The following is a 17,973-nucleotide window of genomic DNA, read 5'->3' on the forward strand; positions in this document are numbered from 1 at the left end:
GACACAGGGAGGAGTAAAGGGTAGGTGAGGACACAGGGAGGAGTAAAGGGTAGGTGAGGACACAGGGAGGAGTAAAGGGTAGGTGAGGACACAGAACGGGTAGGTGAGGATACAGGGAGGAGTAAAGGGTAGATGAGGACACAGGGAGGAGTAAAGGGTAGGTGAGGACACAGGGAGGAGTAAAGGGTAGGTGAGGACACAGGGAGGAGTAAAGGGTAGGTGAGGACACAGGGAGGAGTAAAGGGTAGGTGAGGACACAGGGAGGAGTAAAGGGTAGATGAGGACACAGGAGGAGTAAAGGGTAGGTGAGGACACAGAACGGGTAGGTGAGGACACAGGGAGGAGTAAAGGGTAGGTGAGGACACAGAACGGGTAGGTGAGGACACAGGGAGGAGTAAAGGGTAGGTGAGGACACAGAACGGGTAGGTGAGGACACAGGGAGGAGTAAAGGGTAGGTGAGGACACAGGGAGGAGTAAAGGGTAGGTGAGGACACAGAATGGGTAGGTGAGGACACAGGGAGGAGTAAAGGGTAGGTGAGGACACAGGGAGGAGTAAAGGGTAGGTGAGGATACAGGGCGGAGTAAAGGGTAGGTGAGGACACAGGGAGGAGTAAAGGGTAAGTGAGGACACAGGGAGGAGTAAAGGGTAGGTGAGGACACAGAATGGGTAGGTGAGGATACAGGGAGGAGTAAAGGGTAGGTGAGGACACAGGGAGGAGTAAAGGGTAGATGAGGACACAGGGAGGAGTAAAGGGTAGGTGAGGACACAGGGAGGAGTAAAGGGTAGGTGAGGACACAGGGGGGAGTAAAGGGTAGGTGAGGATACAGGGAGGAGTAAAGGGTAGATGAGGACACAGGAGGAGTAAAGGGTAGATGAGGACACAGGCAGGAGTAAAGGGTAGATGAGGACACAGGGAGGAGTAAAGGGTAGATGAGGACACAGGAGGAGTAAAGGGTAGGTGAGGACACAGGGAGGAGTAAAGGGTAGGTGAGGACACAGGGAGGAGTAAAGGGTAGATGAGGACACATGGAGGAGTAAAGGGTAGGTGAGGATACAGGGCGGAGTAAAGGGTAGGTGAGGACACAGGGAGAAGTAAAGGGTAGATGAGGACACAGGGAGAAGTAAAGGGTAGATGAGGACACAGGGAGGAGTAAAGGGTAGGTGAGGACACAGGGAGGAGTAAAGGGTAGGTGAGGACACAGGGAGGAGTAAAGGGTAGGTGAGTATACAGGGAGGAGTAAAGGGTAGGTGAGAACACAGGGAGGAGTAAAGGGTAGGTGAGGATACAGGGAGGAGTAAAGGGTAGATGAGGACACAGGGAGGAGTAAAGGGTAGGTGAGGATACAGGGAGGAGTAAAGGGTAGATGAGGACACGGAGGAGTAAAGGGTAGGTGAGGACACAGGGAGGAGTAAAGGGTAGGTGATTACACAGGGAGGAGTAAAGGGTAGGTGAGGACACAGGGAGGAGTAAAGGGTAGGTGAGGATAGAACAGACGCTATGGATCCCTATCATGGGTGTGAGCTGCCAGTATTGACACACACTGAATGTTAATCATATGTGAGTCATTTCCTTAGGCCTTCTATGTAGTGTGGATGTCCCATATGTACAGGACTCTGTGACAGGGTGTGTCTGTCTCTCTGTGACAACACTGTCTGTCTGTCAGAATCTCATTCTTTCTCTTGCTCTCTCTGCCTCGGTGTCCATCCTACAGAAGGCGGTGATAACCCACGTGTCTCCAGACATCCTGTATCTGTTCAGAGTCCAGGCGGTGTGCCAGAGAGACCTACGCAGTGACTTCAGCCAGACACTGCTCTTCAGAGGTAATCAGACCACACACCATAACGCAGCGTATACAGTACAGCCCTATGGATGGAGTCACATAATCCTAACGTCCAGTTTTAAAATGATCAGAGATAGTTAAATACTAAGAACAAACACTTGTCTTTGTTCCAAATGCATGTGTAATATTTTCCTGTGTTTGGTCTTCCAGCTAACACCACCAGGATATTTGAGGGAACACGGATAGTGAAGACTGGAATGGTGAGTAAAGTACAGATCATTTGTCTTGTCCAGAAGATGGCAGCATAACAATTTATTTTGTGATGATCCAACATGATTTGTTATGGCATGATACTAACTCTCTCTCTCACTTTCTCTCTCGTTTTCTCCACCCCATACCCCTCTCCTTCCCTCTCCCCCTCTCTCTACTCTTTCCCCCAGCCCACCGTCTCCCCAGCTTCCTCGGCGGACATGGCTCCTATCAGCTCCGGCTCCTCCACCTGGACCTCCTCTGGCCTCCCCTTCTCTTTTATCTCCATGGCTACGGGGGGTATCGGCCCATCCTCCAGCGGCAGTCAGGCCACGGTGGCATCGGTGGTGACCAGCACACTGTTGGCCGGCCTGGGCTTCAGCGGAGGGGTCATCTCTTCCCTGCCTGGCTCTCTCTGGCCCACCCAGGCCCCTGCAGCCAGCCCTGGGTCTAATCCTGGTCCGGGTCCCATCCCCAGCCACCAGCCTACCCAGTCCCAGGCCTCCACTGAGCTCCCTACAGCCCCTCAGGGTGGTTCTGACACGGACACCCCCACAGCAGAGGAGGAGGCAGGGGTGGAAAGGGAGGCTGAGGGGGAGGAGGGAGAGGGAGAGAAGGATGAAGGGGAAGACGACAGGAGGAAGAAGAATAACAAGACAGTGCCTGATGAGGTGGAGACAAAGATGAACAGCACCGTGGTTAAAGTGCCCTCCTCCCATGTCCCTACCCCCACAGCCAAAGAGAAAGGACATGGCCAGGGAGAGCCTGTGGCTAACATCACCACTGTGCCTCCCAGTGTAGGGGAGGACCAACTTTTCAGAGTGGACAGTAGCTCAGGGCCCACGGTGCAGCCAAAGAAGGACACAGCAGAGAGAGAGATGCAGATTCCCCAGAGCCCAACACGCTCCCCAAAGACTGGTGGGGAGAAGAGCCTTTGGCCTTTCTCTGTCCACACTGGTGAGTAGAACTCTCTGTATAACCCATATCATTTTCCTCTTTTTAGCACAACGACACTGAAAAAAATTATACACGCAAACATGCAACAATTTCAGTTCAGTTCATATAACGAAATCTGTCAATTGAAATAAATTCATTTGGCAATAATCTATGGATTTCACATGACTGGGAGTACAAATAGGCACCAGTTGGTCACAGATACCTTTAAAAAAAATATCCCTTGTGACCACCATTTGCCACATGCAGTGCGACACATCTCCTTTGCATAGAGTTGATCAGGCTGTTGATTGTGGCCTGTGAAATGTTGTTCCACTCCCCTTCAATGGCTGTGCGAAGTTGCTGGATAATGGAGAGAACTGGAACATGCTGTCGATCCAAGGGACCCCAAACATGCTCAATAGGTGACATGTCTGGTGAGAATGCAGGCCATGGATGAACTGGGTCATTTTCAGCTTCCAGGAATTGTGTAGAGATCCTTGCAACATGGGGACGTGCATTATCATGTTGAAACATGAGGTGATAACGGCCGATGAATGGAACAATGGGCCTCAGGGTCTCGTCACGGTATCTCTGTGAATTGTTCGTAGATGTAGGCTTTTTGTGCCTATGGAACATTTCTGTGATCTTTTATTTCAGCTGATGAAACATGGGACCAACACTTTACATGTTGCATTTATATTTTTGTTGAGTATAGTTGTACACTGGAGATATGTAACACAATATTTAGACCTATATAATGTCATTTTAGTTTTCTGGTTCACCCTTAACCCCCCTGCAGCTTGTCATGTTACACAGGCTGTGTTATTATATATCTGCATATCAACAGTAAATATGAGACAGGCAGGGCCTATTTTAAACATTAGCCTTGGGATCAGCCCCAGCTTCAGTATGTGGCAATAGACTGAGACAAATGGCTCAATTTCTGAGTGCCACCATAATATCACACCGAGAGAGCCCTAGAGAAAGTAATGGAACTATTCTACAGCCCGAGGAGCCATTACTTAGCCCGAGGGGCCATTGCTTAGCCCGAGGGGCCATTACTTAGCCCGAGGGGCCATTACCGAGCCCGAGGGGCCATTGCCTAGCCCGAGGGACCATTGCCTAGCCCGAGGGACCATTACCTAGCCCGAGGGACCATTGCCTAGCCCGAGGGACCATTACCTAGCCCGAGGGACCATTGCCTAGCCCGAGGGACCATTACCTAGCCCGAGGGGCCATTACTTAGCCCGAGGTACCATTACTTAGCCCGAGGGGCCATTACCTAGCCCGAGGGGCCATTGCCTAGCCCGAGGTACCATTACTTAGCCCTAGGTACCATTACTTAGCCCGAGGGGCCATTACTTAGCCTGAGGTACCATTACTTAGCCCGAGGTACCATTACTTAGCCTGAGGTGCCATTACTTAGCCCGGGGTACCATTACTTAGCCCGAGGTACCATTACTTAGCCTGAGAGGCCATTACTTAGCCCGAGGTACCATTACTTAGCCTGAGGTGCCATTACTTAGCCTGAGGTACCATTACTTAGCCCGAGGTACCATTACTTAGCCTGATGGGCCATTACTTAGCCCGAGGTACCATTACTTAGCCTGAGGTGACATTACTTAGCCTGAGGTACCATTACTTAGCCCGAGGTGCCATTACTTAGCCCGAGGTGCCATTACTTAGCCCGAGGGACCATTGCCTAGCCCGAGGGGCCATTACTTAGCCTGATGTACCATTACTTAGCCCGAGGGGCCATTACTTAGCCCGAGGGGCCATTACTTAGCCCGACGGGCCATTACTTAGCCCGAGGTACCATTACTTAGCCTGAGGTGCCATTACTTAGCCCGAGGGGCCATTAGTTTGAGGCATGCTCTGAGGCATATTTTCAAGACCAAACTGCCTGCCTACTAGCCAGGAATAAAACAGAGAAAGTAAAGCAGGGTATTGCTCTCTTATAAATGTCCTTATTCATTCTGAATATACACATTTAGATGAGTAGCGCTCCAAGCTTCAGGGTAAACCTAGTCACTTACTGTCATTGTAAATAAGAGTTTGTTCTTAACTGACTTGCCTATCTAAATAAAGGTTCAATAAAATAAAATAAACTCACCCTACTGATGAAGCCATCACACTGAAACGATGTGTAAATGTATGCTGCCCTACCAAGCAAAAAGACAATAACTGATCATGTGTTCGAAAATGAGTTAGTCATTTCTGCTACATTAAATACATGCTTAATCATGTGGACAAGTATCTTGCCTCTATTGTATTGTGTTTTGGAGAAAATGGGGGTCATGTTAGCAGTAACTGCATAAAGTTACTGTGAAACCAAGGTAAATAAAAGCCATTTTTCTCAGTTCCACGCTTTGAGCAGTTACTGCCTTTCTGCTTGGTAGGGCAGTATAAATATATAAATAGTGGAGCTAAACTGTTTTTTCGGAAGTGAAATTGGTTTGTTTGAAGGCTGAAGCTTCCATGAGTGGCCCAAATAATCTGAATAATCTCACTTTGATTTGACTTTTGTGTGTTAAAGTGTTTTTGGAGTAGATATCTGACACAGCCTCTGTGTATGTCTCCCATTCCACCCCTCCACCTTTCCAGACAGAACTAGTGTGTCCAATATGACCCGCAGCTCTCACCCTGGGGGGGGCCGGATGGAGTGGATCGTCCCGCTGGTGGTGGTCTCAGCCCTCACCCTGCTCTGCCTCGTCATGCTACTGGCTGTCCTGGTCTACTGGAGGTATTATAGATTACGTTATATTATTATATTACTGGGTTACTAACCCTAACCCCTACTGACCCCTGGTGGTGGTCTCAGCCCTCACCCTGCTCTGCCTCGTCATGCTACTGGCTGTCCTGGTCTACTGGAGGTATTATAGATTACGTTATATTATTATATTACTGGGTTACTAACCCTAACCCCTACTGACCCCTGGTGGTGGTCTCAGCCCTCACCCTGCTCTGCCTCGTCATGCTACTGGCTGTCCTGGTCTACTGGAGGTATTATAGATTACGTTATATTATTATATTACTGGGTTACTAACCCTAACCCCTACTGACCCCTGGTGGTGGTCTCAGCCCTCACCCTGCTCTGCCTCGTCATGCTACTGGCTGTCCTGGTCTACTGGAGGTATTATAGATTACGTTATATTATTATATTACTGGGTTACTAACCCTAACCCCTACTGACCCCTGGTGGTGGTCTCAGCCCTCACCCTGCTCTGCCTCGTCATGCTACTGGCTGTCCTGGTCTACTGGAGGTATTATAGATTACGTTATATTATTATATTACTGGGTTACTAACCCTAACCCCTACTGACCCCTGGTGGTGGTCTCAGCCCTCACCCTGCTCTGCCTCGTCATGCTACTGGCTGTCCTGGTCTACTGGAGGTATTATAGATTACGTTATATTATTATATTACTGGGTTACTAACCCTAACCCCTACTGACCCCTGGTGGTGGTCTCAGCCCTCACCCTGCTCTGCCTCGTCATGCATGCTAGGTGTGTGCGTATTTTCCAGACCCCACCATGTAAAAAAAAAAGTGATTTAATCAAAGGCCAACGTTTACTTTTTTTAATTGAATCTATGGCAGTCCATTACAAATCCATTTGACAGTAGTTTTGACAGTATTTAAATCTGAAGGAAGTATGCCTTCAGAAAGTGTACATCTTTTTCCACATTTAGTCACAGCCTGAATTTAAAATAGGTCACTAACCTACACACAGTAAGTACCCCACAATGTCAAAGTGGAATTCTGTTTTTTGAATTCTTTTCTGTAAGGTCCCTCATTCGAGCAGTGAATTTCAAACACATTCAACCTCAAAGACCAGGGAGGTTTTCCAATGCCTTGCAAAGAAGAGCACCTAATGGATGTCACCATGAGGCCAATGGTAACATAAACAGTAACAAAATGTAATGGCTGTGGTAGGAGAAAACAAAACATGCATCCTGTTTGCAACAAGTCACTAAAGTGATCCTGCAAAAAATGTGGCAAAGCAATTCACTTTTTGTCCTGAATACAAAGTGTTATGTTTGGGGCAAATCCAATACATTACATTACTCTCCATATTTTGAAGCATTGTGGTGGCTGCAACATATTATGGGTATGCTTGTAATCATTAAGGAATGGAGCTAAGCACAGGCAAAATCCTAGAGGAAAAACGAGTTCAGTCTGCTTTCCAACCGACACTGTGAGATGGATTCACCTTTCAACAGGACAATAACCTAAAACACAAGGCCAAATTTACACTGGAGTTGTTTACCAAGAAGACAGTGAATGTTCCTGAGTGGCGTAGTTACAGTTTTGATGGCAAGACCTGAAAATGGTTGTCTAGCAATAATCAACAACCAATTTGACAGGGCTTGAATCATTGTTTTAAGAATAATGGAGAAATGTTGCACAATCCAGGTGTGGAAAGCTCTTAGAAACTTACCCAGAAAGACTCACAGCTGTAATCACTGCCAAAGATGCTTCGACAAAGTATTTACTCAGGGATGTGAATATGTTTTCACTTTGTCATTATGGGGTGTAGATGTGTGTAGATAGTTGAGAATGTTTTTTTAATTGTATCCATTTTGAATTCAAGCTGTGACACAAAACAATGTGGAATAAGTCCAGGGGTATGAATAATTTCTGAAGGCCCTGTATGTGTTTCTTTTAGTGATGGGATCATAGCATGTTGTATCTTTAACAGTTCAAAAGATAGAGCCACATGTGTAGGAAGAAAACAAACCTCATCTAACAGAAACCACTCTGTTTATTATAACCTCATCTAACAGAAACCACTCTGTTTATTATAACCTCATCTAACAGAAACCACTCTGTTTATTATAACCTCATCTAACAGAAACCACTCTGTTTATTACAACCTCATCTAACAGAAACCACTCTGTTTATTATAACCTCATCTAACAGAAACCACTCTATTTATTACAACCTCATCTAACAGAAACCACTCTGTTTATTACAACCTCATCTAACAGAAGCCACTCTGTTTATTACAACCTCATCTAACAGAAACCACTCTGTTTGTTGCAACCTCATCTAACAGAAACCACTGTTTATTACAACCTCATCTAACAGAAACCACTCTGTTTATTATAACCTCATCTAACAGAAACCACTCTGTTTATTACAACCTCATCTAACAGAAACCACTCTGTTTATTATAACCTCATCTAACAGAAACCACTCTGTTTATTATAACCTCATCTAACAGAAACCACTCTGTTTATTATAACCTCATCTAACAGAAACCACTCTGTTTATTACAACCTCATCTAACAGAAACCGCTCTGTTTGTTACAACCTCATCTAACAGAAACCACTCTGTTTATTATAACCGCATCTAACAGAAACCACTCTGTTTATTACAACCTCATCTAACAGAAACCACTCTGTTTATTATAACCTCATCTAACAGAAACCACTCTGTTTATTACAACCTCATCTAACAGAAACCACTCTGTTTATTACAACCTCATCTAACAGAAACCACTCTGTGTATTATAACCTCATCTAACAGAAACCACTCTGTTTATTACAACCTCATCTAACAGAAACCGCTCAGTTTATTACAACCTCATCTAACAGAAACCGCTCTGTTTGTTACAACCTCATCTAACAGAAACCACTCTGTTTATTACAACCTCATCTAACAGAAGCCACTCTGTTTATTACAACCTCATCTAACAGAAACCACTCTGTTTATTACAACCTCATCTAACAGAAACCACTCTGTTACAATCTCAACAGAAACCACTCTGTTTGTTACAACCTCATCTAACAGAAACCGCTCTGTTTGTTACAACCTTATCTAACAGAAACCACCTGTTTATTACAACCTCATCTAACAGAAGCCACTCTGTTTATTAAAACCTCATCTAACAGAAACCACTCTGTTTATTACAACCTCATCTAACAGAAACCACCTGTTTATTACAACCTCATCTAACAGAAACCACTCTGTTTATTACAACCTCATCTAACAGAAACCACTCTGTTTGTTACAATCTCAACAGAAACCACTCTGTTTGTTACAATGTCATCTAACAGAAACCACTCTATTTGTTACAACCTCATCTAACAGAAACCGCTCTGTTTGTTACAACCTCATCTAACAGAAACCACTCCGTTTGTTACAACCTCATCTAACAGAAGCCACTCTGTTTATTACAACCTCATCTAACAGAAACCACTCTGTTTGTTGCAACCTCATCTAACAGAAACCACTGTTTATTACAACCTCATCTAACAGAAACCACTCTGTTTATTATAACCTCATCTAACAGAAACCACTCTGTTTATTACAACCTCATCTAACAGAAACCGCTCTGTTTATTACAACCTCATCTAACAGAAACCGCTCTGTTTGTTACAACCTCATCTAACAGAAACCGCTCTGTTTATTACAACCTCATCTAACAGAAGCCACTCTGTTTATTACAACCTCATCTAACAGAAACCACTCTGTTTATTACAACCTCATCTAACAGAAACCACTCTGTTTATTACAACCTCATCTAACAGAAACCATTCTGTTTGTTGCAACCTCATCTAACAGAAACCACTGTTTATTACAACCTCATCTAACAGAAACCACTCTGTTTATTATAACCTCATCTAACAGAAACCACTCTGTTTATTATAACCTCATCTAACAGAAACCACTCTGTTTATTACAACCTCATCTAACAGAAGCCACTCTGTTTATTACAACCTCATCTAACAGAAACCACTCTGTTTGTTGCAACCTCATCTAACAGAAACCACTGTTTATTACAACCTCATCTAACAGAAACCACTCTGTTTATTATAACCTCATCTAACAGAAACCACTCTGTTTATTATAACCTCATCTAACAGAAACCACTCTGTTTATTATAACCTCATCTAACAGAAACCACTCTGTTTATTATAACCTCATCTAACAGAAACCACTCTGTTTATTATAACCTCATCTAACAGAAACCACTCTGTTTATTACAACCTCATCTAACAGAAACCGCTCTGTTTGTTACAACCTCATCTAACAGAAACCACTCTGTTTATTATAACCGCATCTAACAGAAACCACTCTGTTTATTACAACCTCATCTAACAGAAACCACTCTGTTTATTATAACCTCATCTAACAGAAACCACTCTGTTTATTACAACCTCATCTAACAGAAACCACTCTGTTTATTACAACCTCATCTAACAGAAACCACTCTGTGTATTATAACCTCATCTAACAGAAACCACTCTGTTTATTACAACCTCATCTAACAGAAACCGCTCAGTTTATTACAACCTCATCTAACAGAAACCGCTCTGTTTGTTACAACCTCATCTAACAGAAACCACTCTGTTTATTACAACCTCATCTAACAGAAGCCACTCTGTTTATTACAACCTCATCTAACAGAAACCACTCTGTTTATTACAACCTCATCTAACAGAAACCACTCTGTTACAATCTCAACAGAAACCACTCTGTTTGTTACAACCTCATCTAACAGAAACCGCTCTGTTTGTTACAACCTTATCTAACAGAAACCACCTGTTTATTACAACCTCATCTAACAGAAGCCACTCTGTTTATTAAAACCTCATCTAACAGAAACCACTCTGTTTATTACAACCTCATCTAACAGAAACCACCTGTTTATTACAACCTCATCTAACAGAAACCACTCTGTTTATTACAACCTCATCTAACAGAAACCACTCTGTTTGTTACAATCTCAACAGAAACCACTCTGTTTGTTACAATGTCATCTAACAGAAACCACTCTATTTGTTACAACCTCATCTAACAGAAACCGCTCTGTTTGTTACAACCTCATCTAACAGAAACCACTCCGTTTGTTACAACCTCATCTAACAGAAGCCACTCTGTTTATTACAACCTCATCTAACAGAAACCACTCTGTTTGTTGCAACCTCATCTAACAGAAACCACTGTTTATTACAACCTCATCTAACAGAAACCACTCTGTTTATTATAACCTCATCTAACAGAAACCACTCTGTTTATTACAACCTCATCTAACAGAAACCACTCTGTTACAATCTCAACAGAAACCACTCTGTTTGTTACAACCTCATCTAACAGAAACCGCTCTGTTTGTTACAACCTTATCTAACAGAAACCACCTGTTTATTACAACCTCATCTAACAGAAGCCACTCTGTTTATTAAAACCTCATCTAACAGAAACCACTCTGTTTATTACAACCTCATCTAACAGAAACCACCTGTTTATTACAACCTCATCTAACAGAAACCACTCTGTTTATTACAACCTCATCTAACAGAAACCACTCTGTTTGTTACAATCTCAACAGAAACCACTCTGTTTGTTACAATGTCATCTAACAGAAACCACTCTATTTGTTACAACCTCATCTAACAGAAACCGCTCTGTTTGTTACAACCTCATCTAACAGAAACCGCTCTGTTTGTTACAACCTCATCTAACAGAAACCACTCCGTTTGTTACAACCTCATCTAACAGAAACCACTCTGTTTGTTGCAACCTCATCTAACAGAAACCACTGTTTATTACAACCTCATCTAACAGAAACCACTCTGTTTATTATAACCTCATCTAACAGAAACCACTCTGTTTATTATAACCTCATCTAACAGAAACCACTCTGTTTATTACAACCTCATCTAACAGAAGCCACTCTGTTTATTACAACCTCATCTAACAGAAACCACTCTGTTTGTTGCAACCTCATCTAACAGAAACCACTGTTTATTACAACCTCATCTAACAGAAACCACTCTGTTTATTATAACCTCATCTAACAGAAACCACTCTGTTTATTATAACCTCATCTAACAGAAACCACTCTGTTTATTATAACCTCATCTAACAGAAACCACTCTGTTTATTATAACCTCATCTAACAGAAACCACTCTGTTTATTATAACCTCATCTAACAGAAACCACTCTGTTTATTACAACCTCATCTAACAGAAACCGCTCTGTTTGTTACAACCTCATCTAACAGAAACCACTCTGTTTATTATAACCGCATCTAACAGAAACCACTCTGTTTATTACAACCTCATCTAACAGAAACCACTCTGTTTATTATAACCTCATCTAACAGAAACCACTCTGTTTATTACAACCTCATCTAACAGAAACCACTCTGTTTATTACAACCTCATCTAACAGAAACCACTCTGTGTATTATAACCTCATCTAACAGAAACCACTCTGTTTATTACAACCTCATCTAACAGAAACCGCTCAGTTTATTACAACCTCATCTAACAGAAACCGCTCTGTTTGTTACAACCTCATCTAACAGAAACCACTCTGTTTATTACAACCTCATCTAACAGAAGCCACTCTGTTTATTACAACCTCATCTAACAGAAACCACTCTGTTTATTACAACCTCATCTAACAGAAACCACTCTGTTACAATCTCAACAGAAACCACTCTGTTTGTTACAACCTCATCTAACAGAAACCGCTCTGTTTGTTACAACCTTATCTAACAGAAACCACCTGTTTATTACAACCTCATCTAACAGAAGCCACTCTGTTTATTAAAACCTCATCTAACAGAAACCACTCTGTTTATTACAACCTCATCTAACAGAAACCACCTGTTTATTACAACCTCATCTAACAGAAACCACTCTGTTTATTACAACCTCATCTAACAGAAACCACTCTGTTTGTTACAATCTCAACAGAAACCACTCTGTTTGTTACAATGTCATCTAACAGAAACCACTCTATTTGTTACAACCTCATCTAACAGAAACCGCTCTGTTTGTTACAACCTCATCTAACAGAAACCACTCCGTTTGTTACAACCTCATCTAACAGAAGCCACTCTGTTTATTACAACCTCATCTAACAGAAACCACTCTGTTTGTTGCAACCTCATCTAACAGAAACCACTGTTTATTACAACCTCATCTAACAGAAACCACTCTGTTTATTATAACCTCATCTAACAGAAACCACTCTGTTTATTACAACCTCATCTAACAGAAACTGCTCTGTTTATTACAACCTCATCTAACAGAAACCGCTCTGTTTGTTACAACCTCATCTAACAGAAACCGCTCTGTTTATTACAACCTCATCTAACAGAAGCCACTCTGTTTATTACAACCTCATCTAACAGAAACCACTCTGTTTATTACAACCTCATCTAACAGAAACCACTCTGTTTACTACAACCTCATCTAACAGAAACCACTCTGTTTGTTACAACCTCATCTAACAGAAACCACTCTGTTTGTTACAACCTCATCTAACAGAAACCACTATGTGTATTACAACCTCATCTAACAGAAACCACTCTGTTTATTATAACCTCATCTAACAGAAACCACTCTGTTTATTATAACCTCATCTAACAGAAACCTTTCTGTTTATTATAACCTCATCTAACAGAAACCACTCTGTTTATTACAACCTCATCTAACAGAAACCGCTCTGTTTGTTACAACCTCATCTAACAGAAACCGCTCTGTTTATTATAACCGCATCTAACAGAAATCACTCTGTTTATTACAACCTCATCTAACAGAAACCACTCTGTTTATTATAACCTCATCTAACAGAAACCACTCTGTTTATTACAACCTCATCTAACAGAAACCACTCTGTGTATTACAACCTCATCTAACAGAAACCACTCTGTGTATTATAACCTCATCTAACAGAAACCGCTCTGTTTATTACAACCTCATCTAACAGAAACCGCTCTGTTTATTACAACCTCATCTAACAGAAACCGCTCTGTTTGTTACAACCTCATCTAACAGAAACCACTCTGTTTATTACAACCTCATCTAACAGAAGCCACTCTGTTTATTACAACCTCATCTGACAGAAACCACTCTGTTTATTACAACCTCATCTAACAGAAACCACTCTGTTTATTACAACCTCATCTAACAGAAACCACTCTGTTACAATCTCAACAGAAACCACTCTGTTTGTTACAATGTCATCTAACAGAAACCACTCTGTTTGTTACAACCTCATCTAACAGAAACCGCTCTGTTTGTTACAACCTCATCTAACAGAAACCACCTGTTTATTACAACCTCATCTAACAGAAGCCACTCTGTTTATTAAAACCTCATCTAACAGAAACCACTCTGTTTATTACAACCTCATCTAACAGAAACCACCTGTTTATTACAACCTCATCTAACAGAAACCACTCTGTTTATTACAACCTCATCTAACAGAAACCACTCTGTTTGTTACAATCTCAACAGAAACCACTCTGTTTGTTACAATGTCATCTAACAGAAACCACTCTGTTTGTTACAACCTCATCTAACAGAAACCACTCTGTTTGTTACAACCTCATCTAACAGAAACCACTCCGTTTGTTACAACCTCATCTAACAGAATCAACTCCGTTTGTTACAACCTCATCTAACAGAAACCGCTCTGTTTGTTACAACCGCGTCTTTACTCTCGCAACCCCATTTCCAAATCGGGTGACCTCGCGACCCCTAGTTTGGGAAACAGCTCAGTAGAATTGTAGCGTCATCAACATATTTTTGGTTTGCCACTATAATACAATCAAAGCCTTCCCAGGGCAGCGTGAGGAAGCCCCTTTTATCTCCTCATCCTCACTGCTTTTCTCAGTCACAGCTGTCAGTTAACCCTCTTTAACCAGAGGTACAGATAGCCCTCCTACCTCACACGACATCACACTAGCTCTTGACCCTAGCTGACCTCACAGACATACACTCCTGTTTGGAGTGGGGTGACCTTTCCTCTTGTCCCTTGGGGAGTTTCCGGCCCATCTGCTGTTCTGTCCTGTGTGTGCGTGTATTTTTGCATGCTGCTGGCCACCAGGAACCTACTTGGTGGAGGATGACTGATATTTTGGCAGCCCTCCCTCTCTCTCGCTCCTTCTTCCCCCTCCCTCTATTTTCTCCCTTCCTCCTCTCTCTTTCCCTCTCTCCTCCCTCCCTCTCTCCGCCTCCCCCTCCCTCTCTCCTCCTGCCCCTCCCTCCCTCTCTACGCCTCCCCCTCCCTCTCTCCTCCTGCCCCTCCCTCCCTCTCTAATCCCCCTCCCGTCTCCCTTCCCCCTCATGTATATCCCTCTCTCCCTCCCTCACGCTCTCCTCCCACTTCTTCCTCCCTCACTCCCTTCCTCCCTCCTCACACATCGCTATCACACTTCTCTCTGCAGGGGGGCCAGCTAACAGGGGCCATGGTGCCGGGAGAGGGCCCATCTGTGTGTTCATCTGCAGTGTGATGCCAATCACACACACACACACACTTTCTCTCAGCCTCAGTAATTACACAGGCCAGGTCAGGCTAACAGCTGACTGCATGTGCTGCCTAATGAGCTATACAGCACAATGGGATCATTACTAGAACTCTGTGTTTAGTGCTTTATGTATTTATGCAGCTCTGCATTGAGCTGTTTCATTGAAGCAAAGGCTTGGCCCGATTTGACAGATTGTGTGTGTGTGCACATTGCTAGACATGACTGCTTTGTTGACCTGATAGCCAGCGAGGTGAGACAAGTAGTCTCACCAACAGCACACATGCAGAAACATTATTGTGTAAGGGGAAGCTGGTTTGATGTTGACAATGTGTTTTTCTGTGTGCCAAATACATCAGATATTGTTGTTGTGGTAAATACCTCAATGTTATCGGATGAATCCTGGGAACAAATTCCATTCTGTGCTAGTAAAACAGTCCTGTAGTGTAGCATCTGCTTCATCTGACCACTTCCGTATTGAGCGAGTCACTGGTACTTCCTGTTTGAGTTTTTGCTTGTATGCAGGAATCAGGAGGATAGAGTTATGGTCAGATTTGCCAAATGGAGAGCGGGGAAGAGCTTTGTATGTGATTCTGTGTGTAGAGTAAAGGTGGGCTAGAGTTTTGTCGGCTCTGGTTGCACAGGTGACATGCTGGTAAAAATGGGGTGAAATGTATTTTAGTTTCCCTGCATTAAAAACCCCGGCCACTAGGAGCGACGCATCTGTTTGCTTATGGCCCTATACAGCTCGTTGAGTGGTGCCTTAGTACCAGCACTCTCCCCATCCTTCCTCTCCTCTCATCTCTTTCTTACACTCCCCCATCCCTGCTGACAGAAGGGAAGGAGACAATGGGGGAGATTAAAATACATTTTTCAGAAAATAGCTATTCCTAATGGAGTTATGCAAACATGGTCGCCATTAGTTCAGCATCACTTTTTTTCTCCACTTTTCACTACAGCGAATATTGTGATCACTTATTAGATCCAATCCGTTTTTATGACTCTATTGTCTCAATAGGTTATATTGTTGTTGGTTCACAGTAGATCTGAGTTATGCATCAAAACATTATTAAGACAGTAATTGCTTTTAAAGGGGAGGGCTCCATCTGGAGGGCTTGAGGACATGGTTAGAGGGAGCTCGTATATGTCACACAGAGGTTTAAAGGGGAAAATGATGTATATATTTGCTAGGGAAAAAAGTAGGCCAGTCTGTTTGGAGGATAATTTTGTCCAATGAAAAGATCTCATCCTTCTATCACTACTTCTTTCCATACATCCCACTCTCTGTTTCTGAATGATGTGTAAGGGAGGTGTTAGGGCTGGTTAGTTAGTTAGCTAGCCACACCACACCTTCTCCCTCAGGGAGTCATTAGCCTGGGGGGCAGGGGTGGAGGGGTGCAGGGGAGACCACTCCCCTCATATCTTCAATCTCTCGCTCTCTCGCTTTCTTTCTCTCTCTCTCGATTCAATTCATTTATTTCTCTCTGTCTTTCCCTCTCTCTCACTCTCTGCCTCCCTCCCCTCTCTTTCTACAAATGCTTTTAGGCCACTCTCTCCTATTTTATTTCCCTTCCTCTCTCGACAAGAATGACCAGCATCTGCTCTCTCCTCTGCATCAAGTACAGGTAGGTAGACATACTGGTAGGGGGAATGTCACTAGACATACTGGTAGGGGGAACATCAGTAGACATACTGGTAGGGGGAATGTCACTAGACATACTGGTAGGGGGAATGTCACTAGACATACTGGTAGGGGGAATGTCACTAGACATACTGGTAGGGGGAATGTCACTAGACATACTGGTAGGGGGAACGTCACTAGACATACTGGTAGGGGGAATGTCACTAGACATACTGGTAGGGGGAACGTCAGTAGACATACTGATAGGGGGAACGTCAGTAGACATACTGATAGGGGGAACGTCAGTAGACATACTGATAGGGGGAACATTAGTAGACATACTGATAGGGGGAACATCAGTAGACATACTGGTAGGGGGAACGTCACTAGACATACTGATAGGGGGAACGTCAGTAGACATACTGATAGGGGGAACGTCACTAGACATACTGGTAGGGGGAACGTCACTAGACATACTGATAGAGGGAACGTCACTAGACATACTGGTAGGGGGAACGTCACTAGACATACTGATAGGGGGAACCCAGGTAGGAAAAGCTGGTGTATAGGGCATGGATTTGTTTCGGTGTGAGTGCCGGTGAAGGCTTTGTAAGGTCAGATAGTGACCCCTGCCACTGCAGTAGGCTGCAACACTCCTTTTCTCCTCGTTGTCGGTCTTCCCTTCTCTCTCAGGCTTCTAGACACAGAAGAAGTTGGGTGACATTTCAAAATGCTTCTGACAAAATGAGAGCTTTAGAGAAATATGCCTAGGCTAGAGACTAGCTAGTCATTGTGCTTGTGTACATGTTGGAGGCAGAGAGAGACTGCCAGGGCTCTTTCCAGTCCTGCTGTTTGTTATGTAGGAGTCATGGGCCAAGGCTCATAAATGCCATTTAGCAGACGCTTTTAACCAAAGCGACTAATGGTCATGTGTGCATGCAGTTTATATGGTCAGCTCACTGTATGTGTTTACAGAGGGCTGTGTGTGTTTACAGGAGACTGTATGTGTTTACAGGGGGCTGTGCGTGTTTAGTTTACAGGAGGCTGTGCGTGTTTACATGGGTCTGTGCGTGTTTACAGGAGGCTGTGCGTGTTTACATGAGGCTGTGCGTGTT

The 17,973-nt window shown here is 43.5% G+C and overlaps 1 protein-coding gene across 2 annotated transcripts in view; it reads left to right on the forward strand.

The window, feature by feature from the left end:
• The window catches only part of LOC110528344 (receptor-type tyrosine-protein phosphatase gamma), a 222,085-nt gene that overhangs the window by 182,613 nt on the left and 21,499 nt on the right, over positions 1-17,973 (forward strand). For both annotated transcript variants that reach the window (XM_036983923.1, XM_036983922.1), the window contains exons 10-13: positions 1,714-1,822; positions 1,993-2,042; positions 2,223-2,988; positions 5,572-5,710. In XM_036983923.1, coding sequence (XP_036839818.1) covers positions 1,714-1,822; positions 1,993-2,042; positions 2,223-2,988; positions 5,572-5,710 — 1,064 coding nt within the window. The remainder of the gene's footprint in view (positions 1-1,713; positions 1,823-1,992; positions 2,043-2,222; positions 2,989-5,571; positions 5,711-17,973) is intronic.

Source organism: Oncorhynchus mykiss, chromosome 7 (genome assembly GCF_013265735.2).
Source record: "Oncorhynchus mykiss isolate Arlee chromosome 7, USDA_OmykA_1.1, whole genome shotgun sequence".
NCBI lineage: Eukaryota > Metazoa > Chordata > Actinopteri > Salmoniformes > Salmonidae > Oncorhynchus > Oncorhynchus mykiss.